Source organism: Beta vulgaris, chromosome 5, assembly GCF_026745355.1.
Source record: "Beta vulgaris subsp. vulgaris cultivar EL10 chromosome 5, EL10.2, whole genome shotgun sequence".
NCBI classification, from domain to species: domain Eukaryota; kingdom Viridiplantae; phylum Streptophyta; class Magnoliopsida; order Caryophyllales; family Amaranthaceae; genus Beta; species Beta vulgaris.
The window spans coordinates 43,854,686-43,875,039 of NC_079206.1; the positions used below are offsets into that span (position 1 = coordinate 43,854,686).

Sequence of the window (20,354 nt, forward strand, 5' to 3'; positions counted from 1 at the left end):
GCAAAGGAATTAACACCCTTAATTTCTAGACAGAAACAGTTTGGCGCCGTCTGTGGGGATAGTACGAAAAGTTACTTCGCCACCACTCATTAAGATTTACCCCTTCAGCTACTCAGCTTCGAACGCGCGTTGACAATGGCACCAACCAAAAACACTCGGCAAGCAAGCCTCTGACCAAGTCCCTCGGCCGGAGAGAGGCCACTCGCCCGCACATAATAGGGAACCCCCAGTCCCTCGGCCGGAGAGAGGCCACTCACCCGCGCATAATAGGGAGGCTGAGCAGACCCCCTCTCCGGGTCGGAGGTCACCCACCGTTCAAACTTTGGACCCCCAATCCGCCTCTCAGCAAATTCAGAATGTCGAGCCCCAACCACTCTTTGCGGCCGACATTGCCCTTATTACTGCTCAGCTCCAAGAAACCTTTCAAAAAGGCATGATGGACATGATGGCCATGCTCCAGCAGAGACAGCACCAGCTCCTCCCGCTCAACCAACATGAGCACAGAGAGCGCACTGTGGTCCGCTCTCAAAGGACCAAAGGGATGACCACTCTCGTTCTAATCGGGATCAGCAGCCTAGCCGGCCACGATCCGATACGAGAGACCCAAGTCGTCGGGAGAAAGAGAAATCTGCACGACAGGGGTCGGCCCGTCAGCACGCGGAGACCCACGTATCTAAGTCCCCGAGAGGCGGCGCGGGTCGGAAACCCCAAGACGCCCGAGATTTTCTTAACAAGAAGCGCCTCAGCTAAGGCTATGACGCCCGGGAGTTCCTCAAGAAGAAGGCAAATGACCGAGATGGTCAAGGGGACTCGGCTCATTCTCAGCCTCCTAGGCTGACTGGAGGAGGGCTCAAGTTCCTGATCCCCTTCAGTCAGGAAATCCTAGGGACCCCAACCCCGGGAAAAATTAAAACTCCCTTGATCGAGCCATTCACGGGCCTAACTGACCCAGATGATCATATGGCTAGCTACAAGGCTCATATGAGTGTTCAGACAAGTTGTGAGGCCACATGGTGTCGTTTCTTCCCCACCACCCTCAAACGTCTGGCCCTCAATTGGTTCCAAGAACTCCCGGCGGGGGTCATCACTGACTTCGCCATACTTGAACACCTCTTCATCCACCAGTTTGTAGCTGGAAAGAGGCAAAGAAAAACCAGCCTTCATCTCATGGGGGTGAAGCAAGACAAGAATGAACCTCTATCGGACTACATCAAGAGGTTCAATGAGGAGTCCCTCAAAATCACCGACTTACAGGATGCGGTAGCTTTCGCAGCCCTCATGTCCTGACTCCAGCCGGGTCGGCTCAGATGGTCGCTGGCCGAGAATGAGGTGAAGACCTACTCGGAAGCCATGGCCAGAGCCCAGAGGTTCATTCAAGCGACAAACATCTGTCGTTACTCGGATGAAGGGACCAAGAAGAGAAAAGATGAAGGGGGTCACATGGGTCAGCCTAAGCATCAGAGAACGGGGGGCCGTGGGGACCGGCTCACCGATAACGGCAACGACCCTCGGTTCAATAAAAACCGGAAAGAGATCTATTTTGACATTCGGAACAAAAATTGGCTTCCCAGGCCAGCACCCATTCGGACATCATCGTCTCGGAGAGACAAGAGCTTATGGTGCGATTACCACAAGGAGTGTGGACACACCACCAAAGACTGCAGAGAGCTTAAAAAATCCTTGGACGGTCTAGCCGACCAAGGGAAGCTAAACCACTACCTAAAGCACTCCGCCGAGGAGAAAGGGAAGCAAAAAGTGGGTCAGTCAAATAGCGGAGACACCGAAGGGTTCATCGGTGTCATAGCAGGAGGATTCGCATCAGGAGGCCTGACCGGCCGAGCACGCAAGGCCCACCTCCGAAACCTTAAGCATCAGGTGCTCGATGTCCAGCTGCCCCGTCCCAGCTGCCCGGTTATGACCTTTGGGGAGCCCAGTCGGACGTTGCATACGCCACATGACGACCCATTGGTCATCGAACTCAAGGTGGCAAACACCCGGGTAAAGAGGGTTTTGGTTGATAGCCGGTCATCCGCTGACATCATCACCCTCGAGTGCCTCAGGAAGCTGCAATACACCGAGCGGGATGTAACCCCCTTGAATCAGCCGCTCATAGGCTTCGGGGTCAACTCTGTACACCCGGACGGGTCAATAAAATTACCCACTCGGATGGGTGAAAAAGGCAAGGGGAGAAGCCTACCAGTCGACTTCTTGGTGGTCGACATCCCTCTACCATACAACATAATAATGGGGAGACCCACGCTGAACAAGGCTAAGGCCGCCATATCTACCTATCAACTCCTCATGCAGTTCGAAACTGATGACGGAAAGGTGGGAAAGATTCAAGGTGATCAGCAAACAGCAAGAGAGTGCTATGTGAATAGCCTCAAAAATAACGACGTCCAAAAGGACTCGAATAACGACGTCCAAAAGGACTCGAAAAAGAGAAAGTATGAAGAAGGTCAGCCCTCAACCGACCTCGGGATATATATAACTGATAACCCCAAACAGTATGAACGCCCTCAGCCAGCCGAGGATGACGAAGAGGTCGCAATCGGCCAGGACCCCGGTCGGACTGTCAGGGTAGGCAAGGCCATGGACCCTCAAACAAGGCAAGATATCATCCAAGTGCTCATGGAGTACCAAGATGTCTTCGCCTACGAGGCCACGGAAATGCCTGGTCTCGACCCGAAAATCATGTGCCACGAGCTTAACATCAAAGAGGGGTTCAGACCGATTAAACAAAAACTCAGGCACCAGGGTCCTGAAAGAAATGTCGCAGCAGCCGCGGAGGTCAAGAAGCTGCTCGAGGCAGGTTTTATTGAAGAATGTCAGTACTCGGTGTGGCTGGCCAACGTGGTATTAGTCAAAAAACCGAGCGGGGAATGGCGAATGTGCGTCGATTTCACGGACTTAAATAAAGCCTGCCTAAAAGACAATCACCCTTGCCAAAAATCGATAGGCTGGTCGATTCAACGGCAGGGCATGCCCTTCTCAGCTTCATGGACGCAAATGTTGGCTATCATCAAATTCCCATGGCCGAGAAGGACAGGGTTCATACGGCATTCATCACCCCTCAGGGTGTCTACTGCTATAAGATGATGTCGTTCGGCGTGAAAAATGCAGGGGCTACATATCAACGAACCGTCAACAAAATCTTCAACGATCAATTGGATCGGAACATTGAAGTGTATGTTGACAATATGATAGTCAAAAGCAAGGCTCAGTCGGATCACCCAGCAGATCTGAAAGAAACGTTGAGCACCCTGAGAAAGTACCGAATGATGCTAAACCCCAAAAAATGTGTCTTCGGAGTTAAGGGGGGAAAGTGCCTCGGATTTCTAGTGGATGAGAGAGGAATCGAAGCCAACCCGGACAAGATCAAAGCGGTCCTAGAGATGAAATCTCCTCGGAACGTCCGGGAAGTACATCGCCTAGCCGGCTGCCTAGCCGCGCTCGGTCGCTTCCTTTCCAGGTCGGCTGATAAGAGCTTGTCGTTCTTCAAAGCCTTGAAGCGAAAATAGTTCGCATGGGACGACAAAGCCGAGCAAGCCTTCACCTCCCTCAAGAATCACTTGGCAACCCTGCCTAAACTGATCTCCCCCTTGCCGGGGGAACCTTTGTTCATATAGTTGGCTGTCTCGGACTACGCCCTTAGCGCAGTCCTGATAGCCGAGCGAGAAGGAAAGCAACATCCTGTTTACTTCATCAGCCATGCTTATAGAGGGGCTGAGGCGAAGTACAGTGATGTCGAGAAGATGGTCTTTGCCTTAGTAATGGCAAGACGGAAGCTCAAGCCCTACTTTCAAGAGCACCCCATCAAAGTCCTAACCGGACAGCCACTCCGGAAGATCATTGAAAGTAGGAACCACTCGAGTCGGATGACCGATTGGGCGGATCAGCTAGCGGATTTTGGGCTAGAATTTGAGCCCCGAAGGGCGATCAAAGCCCAAGCCCTTGCTGATTTCATCACCGAGTGCGCCACCAGACCCCCGGTCGGCTCACAGGAAGAATGGGAGTTGCTGGTCGATGGATCCTCCACGAAGAATGGTTGTGGAGTCGGGCTGGTCATCATACCACCGGTCGGGGATAAAATTGAGTACGCTGTTAAGTTTGAGTTTCTTGGATCTAACAACGAAGCCGAGTATGAAGCCCTTATCCTCGGAATACAACTTTGCATCCTGGCCGGAGCAACTTCAATCGTAGCAAAATCCGACTCACAGCTCATTGTGGGTCAGGTTTCAGGAGAATACGAGGCCAAGGAGGATAACATGAGAATGTATTTGGCTAAAGCTCGAGCAGTCATTGGACGGTTGTCCGGATTCCGGATTACCCATATCCCTCGCTCGGAAAATCATCAGGCTGATGCACTCGCTCGGATGGCCAGTTCTGCTGAAGGGTCGGCCCCTAGAACCATAACTTGGGAAGTGTTGAGGGAGCCCAGCATAAATGCCAAAGAACAGCTGGTCCTCAACCGTTCGGGCTGGATGAATGAAATTGTGGAGTACTTGCGTGACGGGACCTTACCGAACGACCCTAAGGAAGCCGACCGGGTCAAGCATAAATCTGGTTGGTTCCTTTGGCACGACGGTCAGCTCTACAAAAAGTCTTTCACTCTTCCCCTTCTCAAGTGTGTAACCCCCGAGGAAGGAAACTATGTCCTCCGGGAAATACACCAAGGGGCGTGCGGTAGCCACCAAGGGGGCAAAACAATAGCCGGAAAAGCCTTGAGGGCTGGGTATTATTGGCCCACCTTGAAGGCCGATGCCTCGGATCTGGCCCGACGATGCCCATCTTGCCAGATCCACTCGGACATACCCAGAGCTGCTACTACTCCCCTCACCACCATTCAAGCAGTACTACCCTTCGACAAGTGGGGCATGGACCTGCTCGGACCATTCCCCCCGGCATCGGGGCAAAGGAAGTTCCTGATTGTGGCCATCGACTACTTCACCAAGTGGACAGAAGCCGAACCGCTGGCGTCAATTACTGACAAGCAAGTCCAGCTGTTCATCTGGAGGAATATCATCACCCGGTTCGGAATTCCAAGAGCCCTGGTGTCGGACAATGGCGACAATTCAACAGCGGGCCGACCCGAGATTATTCGCCCGGTTCGGCATTCAAACAAGGTTTTCCGCCGTCTCCCGTCCTCAAACCAATGGGCAAGCCGAATCGGCCAATAAAATTGTCCTGAAGGGAATCAAGAAATCCCTTGACGCAGCTAAAGGGGCATGGGTAGACGACCTACCCGGAGTCCTTTGGTCGGCCCGAACAACAGTGAAAGAGGCTACGGGGCACTCCCCTTTCGGATTGGTCTATGGCAGCGAAGCCGTCCTTCCGGTCGAGGTGGGGATTCCTTCTCCTCGAATGACATTCTACGAGTTCGACAAGAACGAAGAGGAGAAACCCATCAACTTAGACCTTTGCCTGAAACTCGAGGCAATGCGTTACTGCAAGCCATCCGGTACAAGCAGAAGATCACAAGGCATTTTAACAGGCAGTGAAGCCCAGGCCGATAGCCTTGGTGATTGGGTCGTCCGAAAAGTGGAAGCCACCGGACTCTCCCATCTCAAAGGGAAGTTGGGGGAAATTGGGATGGCCCTTAAAGGTTCAGAGGTCCTCAAGCCAGGGACATTCCGGCTCGAATCTCCCGAAGGGGTCCCCTGGCTCGACCTTGGAACCTAGATAATCTCAAAAAATACTATGTGTAATTTCTTTTTGTTACTTGCAATAGGGGCATATTTACAACCGGCGCTACCTGGTCGGATTTGCCTATTATGTTCGAATGTAACAACTCGGACTTTACCAGTCTATGTATCAAGTCGGGTTTTTGCCCAAGAAGTGAAAAGACTTAACCAGTCCATTTTGAAAATATTGCAAACAAGACTTAACCAGTCCACTATAAATTGCGATATTAACAAAAAATAAATTGTATGGCAAATGACAAGTGAAATTGCAAAATAGCAGTTGTATTCATTAATGAAGTTGCAAAACACAACCAAAAGTTTGCAAAAATACATGGATGAAAGCAAAAAAACAAAAGGCCCAAAATTACAAATAACTCCATCGGAGAGGCCACTAGCTAAGTAAGCTAAGAAGAGAAAGAAAAATCCTAAGGCAGCTGGGTGGAGGGGTCGGCCGCAGGTTGCTCAGCAGCTGCTGCAGCGATCTTGGCTGAGGCGACTCGGTGCTTCCGCCTTCTTCGGCAGCTTCCTCATCGTCATCATCATCTTCATCATCCGAGCTCGCCTCCTCGGCCATCTTGGCTCGAATCACGGTTGCCTCAGCTTCAACAGCTCGGTAGCGGGACCAGACCGAGTTCCAGTCCGCTGAAGGGCAGGAGTCGGCAAGGGCGACCCTGAGCTTGGATAGTGCCTCGTCTTCACCCATCTTGTGGGAGGATTGGCCCACGTCGGCACAAAATCAGTACAGGCATCAGAGGCCTGCCAGCCGTGAACCATTCCTCCTGAGGAACGGAGAGACCGCCGCCTGGGCTTCCTTCAGCTGAGCCTCGGCCGTGGCTAGCTTAAATTTAACCTTGTCCAAGTCGCCTTGGATCCGAGTCATTTTGGCCTCAGCGGCAGCCTTAGCCGATTCAGCATTGCCTTTGGCCGTTGATAAGTTGGCCCTCTCCACCTTCCTCCTCCTGCTCCTTTGCCAGGCCTCCTCGCCCTTTCGGATTTCTCTCAGCCTCGTCCAGCTTCAGCTCGGCCAAGCGCTTACCTCCTCGTTGATGAGCTTGTCAAGTGCGTCCGAGCCGCATCCTTCAGCCCTGACCTCTTGAACCAAAGCAAGCCGGTCCTCGGCCACCTTGGTCATCCGGATAAGAAACTGCAAGATGGAAGCTAGTCAGAAGGTGGAAGCTGAGAGATAAAAGGCAAAGTAATAGGCAAAGTAAAATAAATTTACTTATGTCCATCCAGGAGCGAAAAAGCTCGCTCGACTCGTTCCTCCCATTGACCGCGTTGATATGATCTCGGTCGGTCTGGGTACATAGGATCTCCAAGGCATCAGAAATCCTTCGCTTCTTGTCCGTCTTGGACATCTGAGTGAAGGGGACTGGCGCCTCGGACAGAGTCTGCTCAGCCAAGGAAGGGTTGGAGGACGCCGGTACATACCCCGGACTCCGGACCGGTTCAAAATCCGAGGGGTGAACCAAGACATGAGTGTCACCCTCTCCGGAAGTGGTCGAGGACTGTTTACCTCGACAGAAGGCTCCTTCCTGCCTTCTTCGCGGAAGCCTCCTTTCGGCCGGGCCTTGCCAAAGCCTTCTCGGTCAGCTCGACCCTCACCTCGTCCCGTTCCTTATGCTTCTTCGGCTTAGGGTTGGACGGGTCCTAGAAAAAGCCAAAAGTTGGTGAGATTATGAAATGTAAGCCCGAACTAAGTCGGATGGAAAGAGTGCATACCTTTGGCTTGGAGGGTTTGTTGATTTAGTTGGCCTTCATCTCGGCCTTTATTCTAGCAGCTTTCAAAGCAGCGGAAGTCAGTCGTTCAGCCATTTCTTGGTCGGTTTCCTTAATGAATGCTAGAGAAGCTTCTACAAAAGGAAAAAGACAGTTAGAAAGATATAACAAATAAAGCAATAAAAACAAGTCAACCGGACCCCCTTTTGCCGAATTACCCTTAGGAAAGGCCGGGCTCAGACCGAACGCCGCAAGGAAGTGCTCGTTCTTAAAAAGTTTGCAGCTCGGGAGCCAGTTCCCCGCTACAAAGACTTCGCCGCCATCTACTATCTTGGCCTCCAATTGCATATAAATAGCAGCCACAACCTCCTCATCGGATAGCTCGGGCACCTTGAAGTTCAAGCAATGGTTTGGGTCGGCCGATGGAGGTACGGTGGGGATACCCCACTCTCCTCCGTGATAAACAAAAGCAAATCCTCGGCGGAACCCTTTTTGGGAAGTGGGAAGGTCAAGGACCGTTCGGTAGCCCCGCCGAGCCTGGAAGCACCACCAACCAGGACCATGATCCCCTGCCGGCATCTCGCACAGCTTGTACATATGGCGCCAGAGAGTGAGGGTCGGCCTAACACCAATAAGGTCACAGATCACCTGGACCAAGCTCACGCCCCAGGAGTTCGGGAAAGCTGACCCAGGACAAATTATAGCGTTCAGCAATCCTCTTCGAACTGGGTCAGCGGGAACCTCAAGCCCATTTCCATGGCTTTGTAATAAAAGGCAGTCACCGGTGGAGGAGTCAAAATAGTATGGCTAGCATCGGGTCGGACCAGCAAATAGGGTCCTTTATTTGAAATTTGGCTGCTTGGCCTCGGGCATCTTCTAGCAAAGCCTTTATTAATGAGGGCAGAGGAAACTTCGCTCCCGGTCCGCCTTGGGGTCTATTTCAGGATACACGAACGCCCCGGACGTCGAAGCTCGCCTTCTTCTCCCGGCATAGTTATCCTAACTACACCATCAGACAAATACTTGTCTAAGTAACTCCTCGAAGAGGGATAGGCCAGGGACACCTCCCAGGGTAGAGGGATGGCACCCTCGGCATCCTCCTCCTCGGCTTGCGAAGGAGTACTCGGGAGGGAAAGCGCCTCAGGCACAGCCGAGGGATCCGGGCAACTTATTAAAGTTGACACCAATACCATTCCCATACCCCTCACTTCCTCGGCTAAATTATAAGGAGGTGAGGGAGGAGGTGTCACTGACTCGGACGAGCTCCCCATTATTTATCAACAAGAGGGGGTCGGCCGATTTTATTAAATGAAAGAGAAAAAACTTAGTGAAAAAACAAAACAAAAGCGTACCTGGTCGGACGAATAAAGTGAAGCCCGGACTTAGAGAGAGAAAGAGCTTTGAAGTAGAGAGAGAGCAGAAAACTCAAGTTTAGAGAGAGAGAGAGAATTGTAAAAGTGATAAAATCTCTCCCCTCTCTCCCTACTTATAGGCAAAAATCCTCGATTTCCGTGTCCCGCGTCGAAATATGGACCGGGACCTGCGTTTTCGCCCTCTTAATGGGCCTCCCAGATGGCCCAAAACAATCCAAAAGATACAGCTCCAAAGAATGCGAAGGGTCACAAAGTGCTATGAATCACCGGAAGTTGAATCGCCACCATGTTTTCTAGCACCCCAATAATCCATGATTGCCACGTGGCATCTCAAGTTCCAAGGTTTCAGTAAAGTTCGTCAGCTCAATTCCCATTAAGTTCACCAGCTCAAGTTCATAGCTCAGATCCCAGCTCGGTCACTTTTGCCAGCACCCCTAAAAGTTCCCGGCACCGGCTCGGACAAGCATGGGGCTCATTGGCCCCTCATCCGAGCCGCGTCCAACCAACTCGGCCCAAGGAGGCTCTCCTCTTTGGTTGAGTCAGTCTCCTAAGTCCCAGATTGACTTAGCGAGAGAAGGCACCGGCTCGGACAAGCATGGGGCTCATTGGCCCCTCATCCGAGCCGCGTCCAACCAACTCGGCCCAAGGAGGCTCTCCTCTTTGGTTGAGTCAGTCTCCTAAGTCCCAGATTGACTTAGCGAGAGAAGGCACCGGCTCGGACAAGCATGGGGCTCATTGGCCCTCATCCGAGCCGCGTCCAACCAACTCGGCCCAAGGAGGCTCTCCTCTTTGGTTGAGTCAGTCTCCTAAGTCCCAGATTGACTTAGCGAGAGAAGGCACCGGCTCGGACAAGCATGGGCTCATTGGCCCCTCATCCAGCCGCGTCCAACCAACTCGCCCAAGGAGGCTCTCCTCTTTGGTTGAGTCAGTCTCTTAAGTCCCAGATTGACTTAGCGAGAGAAGGCACCGGCTCGGACCAGCATGGGGCTCATTGGCCCCTCATCCGAGCCGCGTCCAACGAATTGGCTTAGCAAGAAAGGACACTGGCTCGGACAGGCATGGGACTCATTGGCCCCTATCCGAGCCATGCCGGTAAAACTTTGTGTTTTTCACGCCTCTTCTTCTAGTGGAGACCAGGTCGGCACGCTCCCCCCTCTCCTCATGGAAACCGGGTCGGCATGCTCCCCCCTCTCCTTAAGGAGACCGGGTCGGCGCATGCCCTCCCCTCTTCAGAGAAGACCGGGTCGGTACCCCCCCTCTCCTCAAGGATACCGGGTCGGCACTTGCCTCCCCTTTCCTTAGGGAGACCGGGTCAGCCAACGCCTCCCCTCTCCTTTAGTAGACCGGGTCGGCATGTGCTCCCCTCTCCTCAAGGAGACCGGGTCGGCACACGCCTCCCCCCTCCTCTAGTAGACCTGGTCGGCATGTGCTCCCCTCTCCTCAAGGAGACCGGGTCGGCGCACGCCTCCCCTCTCCTCTAGGAGACCGGGTCGGCATGTGCTCCCCTCTCCTCAAGGAGACTGGGACGGCACACGCCTCCCATCTCCTCTATGAGACCGGGACGGCATGTGCTCCCCTCTCCTCAAGGAGACCGGGTCGGCACACGCCTCCCCTCTCTCAAGGAGACCGGGTCGGCTCGCTCTCTTCTTGTAGGATCAGGTCGATCTTGCCTCAGGGCCAACTAGGTTCCGCCACGAACGGGAGACGCTTCAGCAAGGCCTCGATACTTCCCATTCCTGGCGTGGGGTTAATTGTTTGGGCTTATTTCCAAGGTTAAGCCAGCCAGAGATCATTCAAGCCCAGCGAAGCCTTAAGCCCTCAGGGGGCCCACCTATGGCAAGGTTTTCCAGCTGTCAGTGCATTCCAGCTGGCCTACAGCTGGGATTTCCAAAGCACTATAAATACCCAACCCCCTCATCAATGAGAAGGTATTGAATTCTTACCTAACAAACCAGATCATCTCTCTCTAGACTTTATCTCTCTAGCTTAATCACTAACTAGAGCGATCCCGGAACCACCTCCGGGGCAGTCTAACCATTACTTTTGCAGGATTCCGGCGTACGGACTTTGGACTCAGGACATTCAGATCTGACCCGGTATTCCCTAAGCAAAGGAATTAGCACCCTTAATTTCTAGACAGAAACATGAACCAATCCAAAAAAAAACATCTACATATAAAGTCTACCTTTTCAACATAGTTTTAGGGATAATAAATAATTGCCCCCTAATAAGTGTGAATGCTCATTAATATAAGCACTATATTATGGAACGAAAAGTTTAGTATTTTTACATTTGACATAGCTTTTAATAGTTGAGGGAAGGAGATTGCTTTGCAATTACTACATTACCTAAGTTTTTCGAACGCAATTGTATCATGTAAATACTTGAGTGTTAAATAAGATTCTTAATAATTGTGAATTTAGCTATAACCTAATATTTGGAGCATATTAATTTCCACCACTCTCGTCCTATGTGCAATTAAACCCCAAAGTCATTACTAGTTTTGCTAAATAAAAATATTTTTTTAGCTATATGCATGAATTAATTAGAAATACTAATTTATATGGATCCGAGTAAGGAGCTATATACATTATAGAAAACAAATGAAAACCTCATGGGGAAATTTGCCACTTTCATGAATATAGAGTGAACAATGTGGGCTTGTGGCTAACATTGTCTTCAAAATTACATACCATACAATCTTAAATTTCCTAAACCTGAGGCAGAGGTGCCATTACCATACTGTAAATTCGTATCTATGAATCTGGTTCTATTTATCATTGGTAGCTATCATCAGATATCCTTGATCTTGATAATTTTCTGGATAGTTGGGGCTAAGCTGCTGAATTTCCAATATTTCCACCCTTCGATTTGTTTTCTTTCTGATCTTGATTGCAACATCTTGAGGGGTAAATATTCCGAATACAATCACCCTACTCGATCTTTTCTCTATGATATGAGATTCTAGTTCTTCAAAATAAACAAAGCAAACAAATTAACATAATGTAAAGAGTTCATTTTAAAAATCTCTGTTACTTGTATTAAATTGGAGGAAAAGAAAGTTAAATCAAACGAGATTAGAAAAAAGAAATCTACATATTTCAGATACAACATTTCATCACTAGTTGCATATGCACGCGATGTGTGCGTGGACAATCTTATATAGTTATATATAAATAGACATGTTTTTTTATCTAAAATTATTTAGATAGTGATGTAAATTATTGAGGTTCTTCCGTAGATCATGTTTTTATCTTTTTAAATTAAAGGTGAATGATTTTAATTGTTCAATACCGTCACTGTAAAATTTGATCGATAATTTAATAATTTTCTTTTCAGTGACTTTAGTATAGTTCTTTAACAATTATAAATGTTAATAAACCATATTGTTTGAACTTTGTAAATATAAAATATTATGTTATCACGATATATTGCTAACTTTTTTTTGGTGGAAAATTCTAATTGATTTCGGAATTGATTGTGTCAATCTAGTTTTTCAAATTATTAATGGTATTGCATATTCCATTTTTGACCTACTCATATGGCAAGTTTCATTGATTCCCATTTTTCAACTTTTCATAAAAATAAAAATATTGCTTTAAATTATTAGAGGGTAATAGTCACTTCAAAAGAGGACACCACACCTCCTCCCTTGACTTATATAATAGAGATTATTGTTTCTATTTATTTAAGGATACATTATTACTAAAAGAGGAGAGATGGTAGGGGTGTATTTTGGTTGGATTGGATTAGACCGTGCCAAATTTAAATCCAGTCCAAAGCTGTTTGTATTCGAGAAATTGGTTTCAAGTACAATCTAAACTTATTTTAAGTACAGTATAGTCTCGTCCAAAACTTTTTTCTTGAGTTTGAATGAGTCCAATCCAATTCGAATATTATATTAATTTTCCCCATGTTAGATTCACAATATTTTTTCATGATTAAATTTTGAAAAATTAAACTCATTACATCAATTCCATAAAAAAAGTTACATCCATCTTGAAAGTCTATCATAAAATGTAAATTGAAAAATACAAGACTCGAGATATTAAGTCAACTACTAGATACTCCAGAGATACTAAGTTAACTACTAGGGACTCTGGACAAGGGTTAGAGATATTATCATTTATGATTTTATTTAGATTTTTTCACCAAACTATCTTTAATTTTCAAGTTTTTGCGAAAAATTACCTTATAAAAAAATTATTGTCCCAAACTACCTTATTTTTACAATTTTTTTGTTGACAACTACTTTGTTTTATATATTCCCTCCATCCCAAGTCACAATGCTTGTACTATATTTTGGGTGTACCAAAATATTTTTGTTTCTCATGATTATATTTGTGAAATGGTATTTATTCCTTAAATTCACTCATTAAATAATTTTAATTCCTCCTTTGTCCTTAGTTTTACATAAATATTTGTCGTCACATGGCCCACACTGAAAATTTATTAACATTTTTCACATAAAAAGTTATAGTCATATACAATATTTGTAATTTTCAATGCAGATACTTATCTTTCCAATACAAGTGCTAGAAATATATAAAGCTAATAATAGTTTTCTTACTTCTCATGCAAAATGAGAAACAACCACTATAAACTGGGACAGAGGGAGTATAAAACTAAAAAACGTGTGTCCCTCTCTTGCTATACATTATATTTCTTCTTTCTTTTTTACTTGCTACATGTTCCATGGACGAAAATATCATTTTACTGTCACGCTTCTTTATTTGATAATCATAGCTTTGTCAAAAAGTATCAATATAATATTCTCGTTTATTTTTTTATCATCATCTTACTTATAACTCCCAAATATTTGTCATATTTCCACATATTTATGGCCCCAAAACACTTTTTCTCCTTTCCTTCATATTCGTTTCCATAACAATGTAGCAAGTAACTAAAGACTCGATGGAGTATCTTCTATTTTCATCACCATCAACTTTTATTTGTTTTCTCTTTGTTTTTCAAAACACGGTATAGATCCAAAGATGGAGAAACTTGAGTAACTTAACCTTTTTGGTATATTTGTTCATTTATTTGCTTATGGTGTATCAGCAGGACAAAATTTAGATTATCAAATGCATAGTTTACCTACTACTAATTAATAAAATTAAATATATTGTGAAACTCAACTCATCATCAACAATTATTTATAATAGTCTATCAAAAGCAGATAATCTACCAACCAAATAAATTGAGTTATGTCAGTGTAGATTTTGTTCTTATTTACTTTCTCTGTATTTTTATTCTTGCTACATAGAGAAAGTGGGGGGTTTTTAAAAAAGATAGAGAGAGAAAGTAGGGGACCACCACTTTTTGAATAAAAATCCATTTGTTAAGGAAAAAGTATGAGTATTTTAAAAGAGAAGGTGGGGAACCACCAACTTTTTAATAGTATTTTAAGATTTTTATGGTGAAAAGGAATCCATTTATGGTATGTAGCATCTATTATGACATTTCCATTTAAGGAAAATGTAGCATCTATAAAAAAACGGAGGAAGTATATGTTTATTTATTAAAGTCATCTTCCAACTATTCCACTTAATTAAAAATGTAAATAATAAAGCAATATAGGATTTGTAGAGATTAACTTTTGTTGCAAGCTAAAAGATATAGAAGATAGATTTAACGGTTTTTTCATCAAATGCCCCAAATTTTCACTAAATTCACCATCTATCTTTCAATTTTTGGAACTTTTATAAAAAATTTACAGCATGCCCTTTTGAGTAACTAAATCAGACTTACGTTAGTGATTAGCCCCTAAACCTTAATTAACACTAATTAGCTCAATAACCTTAAGTATCTTATCTAATCAACCCTTCTTCTATAATACACTCCCCTCTTATTTATCTCTCTACCAATCCCCCTCGCGCCCAGAAGCTCACCCCAACAACAATTGTCAACTCGAAAACATCTGCCACTATTACCACCACTACCACCAAACCCAAAAATACTCGACATACACTCCCAAAAACCACCCTCCACCAACCCCAAATCCAACATTGCGCATTTCGCTCTCTTCAATAGTAAGCGGACTGCACCCTTGGAGAGGCTTCACGGAGTTCAAGGCAGTTGAAAGGACACTATGCAACGGCTATATGCTGCATCGACTCTCACTAACGCCCTGGCTTCATTGTCGCCATCGGCGAGGTACTTTATCTCTGCACTCTCTATTATCTTTATCAAGTTCACATTGTTGTTATTTCACACTCTTGGTTCTAATTGGTTTTTGCTTCCATTATTCTGATAATTGAATTTGAGAATCGAATTTATAAGATTTTAATAAATGTCGTCCACCTTTTTCCTACTAATATGCTCTGTATAAATACTTCTTATGTATATATACTTATATACATTTCCTCACTTTCTTTCACTCTCCCACTCTCATACATTCCCACTCTCTTTCACTCTCCCACTCTCATACTTCCTCCTACTATCTCATCATCCAAGGACTTCTCCGACCACTTCTCTGGCCACTTTTTCGGCCAATTTTCCGCTCACTCTCTCTCATCACATATTGAAGGAGGTTGAGTGACATCATCACGCCGCCACTCCTCCAACAACTTCTCCGGCGACCTTTCCGTTTACAGTACATGCAACATTTCCGAAATTTGAAAATGCTGAAAATTGAAAATGCCGAAAAAGTGGCTAGCCGCCTAAAACAGGCGCCCGAACCTGTGGTCAGGCGCCTAAAATAGGCGCCCAACCACAACTACAGGCGCCAAAAATAGGCAAGCAACCACAGGTACAGGCGCCTATTTTAGGCGCTTGTTCCTGTGGTTGGGGCCTATTTTAGGCGCCTAGGTATTTTTTCGGCATTTTAAAGTCAATTTATGGTAAACTTTACTCTATTCTGATATATTCTAATATAGCTAGATAAAATGGACCAAAATAGAGACTGAGACAAAAAATAATTACACTAAACCCTATGTATCGTAAGTTTCGGGGGCGTTGCCCCCGAACCCCCCAACTAGGGTGTTTCGCCCCTTGAACCCCGACTCGCGTGCTACGTTTTTCGAAGTGCCATGTTTAAAACATTTTACCAATTTCATTCAAAAAAATTTAAATCATATTAGCATTTTCTCGTAATATAACGAGATGGTAAAGAAAACATGAAGTCATTGGAAAACGTGAACTTGTCGAAATTTATTTAAATCTCGTAGTCCTTCAATGGAGGAAATGGAAGGGATGAGAGAGAGAGGGAATGGAGGGGGAATGTAAAGAAATGAGTGATGGAATGGAGGGGAAAGAGAAGGAAAGGCCCTTGTATTTTTGTATGGCGTTACTAGGAAAAAACAGGACGCCGTTTAGCAAATGAGGATTTATATTGTGGCTGGAGAATTTTTCATGTGTTCCAAAGATTGATATTCTTAAACCTCAAAATGTTGAGTGATCCTTGTATCTATAAGTAGATTGCAGCATTCTAAATTTACTCTAATAGTTTTTCTCTCTCCTTTGTTTTATTGAGATTATTTCAGAAGATTTAGTTTTTTTTTTTGTTGTTGAGGTGTTGGAGTGTGTGACACATGATCTTGATACTGAAGAAATAATTTAGGGTGGGTATTTGGGTGGTGGGGATGGTGTTAGGGTGGTGGGCGGGTGTTTTCGGGTTTGGTGATGGTGGCGGATGGTTTTCTGATCTGGGTAGGCAGTGGTTCTCAAGGTGGTTAAGGTGGTGAAAGGGGAAGGGGCTTGGTGGAGAGAGAAAGAAGAGGTAAGTAAGTTATGGAAGAAGGGCTAATTAGAGTTATTTATTGAGCTAATTAGGATTAATTAAGGTTTATGGGCTAATTAGAGCCTAATAATTGACACAAGTCTTAACTTCTTTAGTCAAAATTGCATGTTGTGATACTTTTATAAAAGTCGGGGATATTTGGTGAATGTTCAAAAGTTAGAGAGCATGTGGTGAATTTCATGAAAACTCGAGAATATTTAATGAAAAAGCCATAGATTTTATATTCTTCAAACAAAAACCAAAATGATACATATGTTCATGAACTTTCGCTTTATTAGATTTTTTTTAACATAATACTCCCTTCGTCCCTAAATAGAGTGTCCATTTTTCCATTTATGTTTGTCCCAAATAGATTATCCGTTTCCTTATTTGGTATGGGTCCACCAACTAAAATATTATTTTGCTTTATTTTTGTAATATCACTAACTTCCCCATATAGCTCACATTCTCATTTCTTAATAAACAATTCATAAAAAGTGTACCAACTTCTATATTCAATTATGATTTAATACAAGTAAGGTCCTATATATGGTTTATTCTTAATACTTGTGCCCAAAAAAATGCACACTCTATTTAAAAACGGAGGAAGTATATAGTATTACTAGTTTTCTATGCACGCGATCCGTGCGTCGATTGTTTGGGTCTATTCTTAGTAAATTTCATCAAAATATAATTATAGAAGTGTGATTTATAATTATTGTTATACAAACGACTGTAATCTATAAAGTTTTTAGAAATTGAGATAAATATTTAGATGTAAAGTTTTGTAGTCAAAATAAATTTGTAATTTTCTTTTATTGAGTAACCATTTTTCTTATTATGTCAAGTTACTTTGTTAATGCTTATTTAGTTTATTTGAATTTTTTGAACCATCTTTAAATTAAGAAAGGATATAATTGTATAAAATCTAAAAATCCAATTAAGTATATATATTAAGCTAAGGATAAAAAAGACATTTCATTGGAAGATACCATAGCTCCCCCTTGGCTTATATAATAGAGATTTTGGTATGGACTTTGTATTTGCTAAAATCAACATGATTGATATGTTCATGCACTTACGCTTTATAAGTCATTTCTATATAATAGTACTAGCTTTATATGCACGCGATGTGTGCGTCGATGTACGAATAGGCATATAATTTTTAAAACTAAAATTATTTTGTTAGTGACTTAAATTATTGAGGCTTTTTTTGTAGAAGTTATTGTATTTTTGAACTAAAGGTGGCTGATTTTTAATTGTTAGAAAAATTTGGTCAAGATTTAATAATTTTTGTTAGTGGCTTTAGTATAGTTCTTTAACGATTGTAATATTAATAAACTATACTGTTTGAACTTTGTAAATATGAAGTATTATGTTGTCAGGATATATCACTAACTTTTTCTAATTGAAGATTCTAATTAATTTGGTGAATTGATTGTGTCAATCTAGTCAAGTTATTCATGGTAATTGCATATTCCACTTTTGACTTATTCCATATGGCAAGTTGTATTCATTCTCATTTTTAATTTATTATTAAAAAATGTTGTTTTAATTTAATAGAGGGTATTCTAGTCATTTCAAATGGGTACACCACACCTCCTCTCTTGGCTTATATAATGGAGATTCTTTTGGTATGGACTTTGTGTCCGCGAGCGCCTAATTCGACTTTTTATCTTTAGTCATTGAGGAGAAACTTATAATCTATAGTATTACTAGCTTTATATGTATGCAATATGTGCGTTTATTTTAAAACTTGTTATTTTATTACTCCCTCGGTTTCCTAAATATCTTCCCTCTTTCCGTTTAAGTGCGTTTCCAAAAGATCTTCCCTCTTTTAATTTATTCCTTATTTGGATTTTTTTCCCTATTTACCTTCTCATGTCCGTATCATATGGACCACCATTATATTATTAGTTCAATTTTATTCCCTTTCACTCTCCTACTTTAACCCCTTTTTATTTGTTTATTCTTAAACCCTTTCTCTCTCCTACTTTACCCACCCCATACCCCATACCCCATACAAATGGATCCTCCCTTGGTATCTGTAGGAACAGTAACAAAGAAGATCTTTAGGAAACAGAGGTAGTATATACTATATTTGTGTTATATTTATGATCAAACTTAACATGTGAACGATTAATAAATAGATGAATTTAGATATATTAATTCAATAATGTAAAAAACTAACAAAGTTGTAATTGGTTTTTAATATTATTTTTTGTGAATGAATTTTGAGCATGAATAATGAGTTGTTTCGACTGAATGAAAGAGTATCAAATGTAGTGAGTGTTTCATACTTTTCAGGTGAACGTCATATACCTTTTTTTAATGGTCAAGATATTTTGTATATCTAAATTTTTGATTGAAGTATTTGATGCATATGTCATTTTTAACGTGTTTAGAATGACAACTTGAAATGAGAAAGAGTTCTTAAATTGTTTTTGTTTGTAATATTTTTCATTTTATTAATTAGATCATCAAAGATAATTTAGTATTTTTAGAAGAGGACACCATCCTCCTCCCTTTCTCTTACTTAATAGAGATAAGTCATAACACATACAAACACTCACAATTCTTACACTCTTTTCAAAACCCTTCTCTATTTTCTCCAAACTTGTTCCCAAAATCCTTGCTATAACTTATAGATAATAGTTAGGAATTATAGCTTGTCATGAAGTCATCCTAGCTATTTTATACAAATCATATTATTTTTTATCACCAATAAAAATGCATTGTTAAAGACATCTTATATCATTTCAAATCAATTTCCAAATTAAACCATTTTAAAAAAGAATTATACAAATAACTTTACGTGCATTGCTCGGGATTAAGAACTAGAGAGACCTAATGGTCGTCATTCGTCTCTAGTTAGGAATTTAGGATGACTAAACCAAAGCCACCATATTAAATATCATTGACATGAAATTATTCTACACTAAATGTCATATAAATAATACAAATATAAAATTCAGCCACAACATGAAAATAAACTATGCTTACCACGAATATTAAGAAGTGCTTCTTTGACTTTCCTATAGCAACCATTGCAATCAATTTTGATCCTCAAGATCATGCAAAAGTACTGCTCACATCAAACAGCTTCAATCAATTAAAAGAATTAATAACTATCTTATAAAACAATTTATTAGGGAACAATAAGTCAATAACTACTAAACTCCATATAATTGAAATATGAAGGGAAAAAATCTAAGGAGATTAATCAGATTACCTTCTCTTTCATGAAGCAAGCAAGAATCAAATGATAGTAAAAGCCTAAGAATGCAGAGAGCAAATTTTGTAATTAACAGGCTAAAAGTAGAATAAACTAAAGTGACATTATTGTGATTATTCATTGACAAGCTAAGCATAATAAACACGTAGGGTTAACAAGCTTGGTTCACTTGTTCTCTAAAGACATACTTTTGTACAAAAAAAAAAAAAGAGAATCTGGTTCTCTTTGGATCCTAGCTTACTAGGGGGAGAGCATTCTTAACTTTAAGCAGAATTTCCAGCCTTGTTCCTATGCAATTAGGCCACCATGATGTCTCTACGTTCGGAAATAGAAGCATTTTGTAAGCAATCAATATATAGTAATTTAACATTCGGACCCAGGAATTTGAAGTTAGGATGATAGTATTATAATCCTCCACATACACATCAAGAAAATTGCGTGATTTATAAGTTCTCACATATTTTAATAACCTGAAAATAATTTATTTTCAAAGTATAAATAATTCATATAAACACGCATACTAACAAACTCGATATTGCAATTGTTTTTAGTTCACCCTTGGCATGTAATGCAAGTTCTAACACCATTTGCTATCTGATATCAAATGCTATTTGTTGGGCCCT

The 20,354-nt window shown here is 42.9% G+C and overlaps 2 protein-coding genes across 2 annotated transcripts; one reads left to right on the forward strand and one right to left on the reverse strand.

Moving 5' to 3' along the window:
- Window positions 1–1,350: 1,350 nt before the first annotated feature.
- Window positions 1,351–5,682, forward strand: LOC125497729 (uncharacterized). Its single transcript, XM_057394736.1, has 3 exons — window positions 1,351–2,130; window positions 3,630–5,126; window positions 5,194–5,682. Exons 1-3 carry the CDS (start codon window positions 1,351–1,353, stop codon window positions 5,680–5,682), a joined length of 2,766 nt encoding a protein of 921 aa, XP_057250719.1.
- Window positions 5,683–11,366: 5,684 nt separating this feature from the next.
- LOC104893562 (heavy metal-associated isoprenylated plant protein 25) lies at window positions 11,367–19,889 on the reverse strand. The gene is made up of 3 exons (XM_010679681.4): window positions 19,729–19,889; window positions 19,500–19,581; window positions 11,367–11,746 (listed from the first exon to the last, which is right to left on the reverse strand). The coding sequence occupies exons 1-3, from the start codon at window positions 19,738–19,740 to the stop codon at window positions 11,547–11,549; spliced, it is 294 nt and encodes a 97-aa protein (XP_010677983.1). The 5' UTR covers window positions 19,741–19,889; the 3' UTR covers window positions 11,367–11,546.
- Window positions 19,890–20,354: the final 465 nt, after the last annotated feature.

Coding starts and splice junctions, on each gene's coding strand:
- LOC125497729 (XM_057394736.1), top strand. CDS start 1,351: ATGGCCAGAGCCCAGAGGTTCATTCAAGCGACAAACATCTGTCGTTAC. Junction 2,131..3,629: donor TAGGCTTCGGGGTCAACTCT/GTACACCCGGAC, acceptor TTGTTCATATAG/TTGGCTGTCTCGGACTACGC. Junction 5,127..5,193: donor CGGTTCGGCATTCAAACAAG/GTTTTCCGCCGT, acceptor ATTGTCCTGAAG/GGAATCAAGAAATCCCTTGA.
- LOC104893562 (XM_010679681.4), bottom strand. Junction 11,747..19,499: donor AGCACTTCTTAATATTCGTG/GTAAGCATAGTT, acceptor TTTATTTTGAAG/AACTAGAATCTCATATCATA.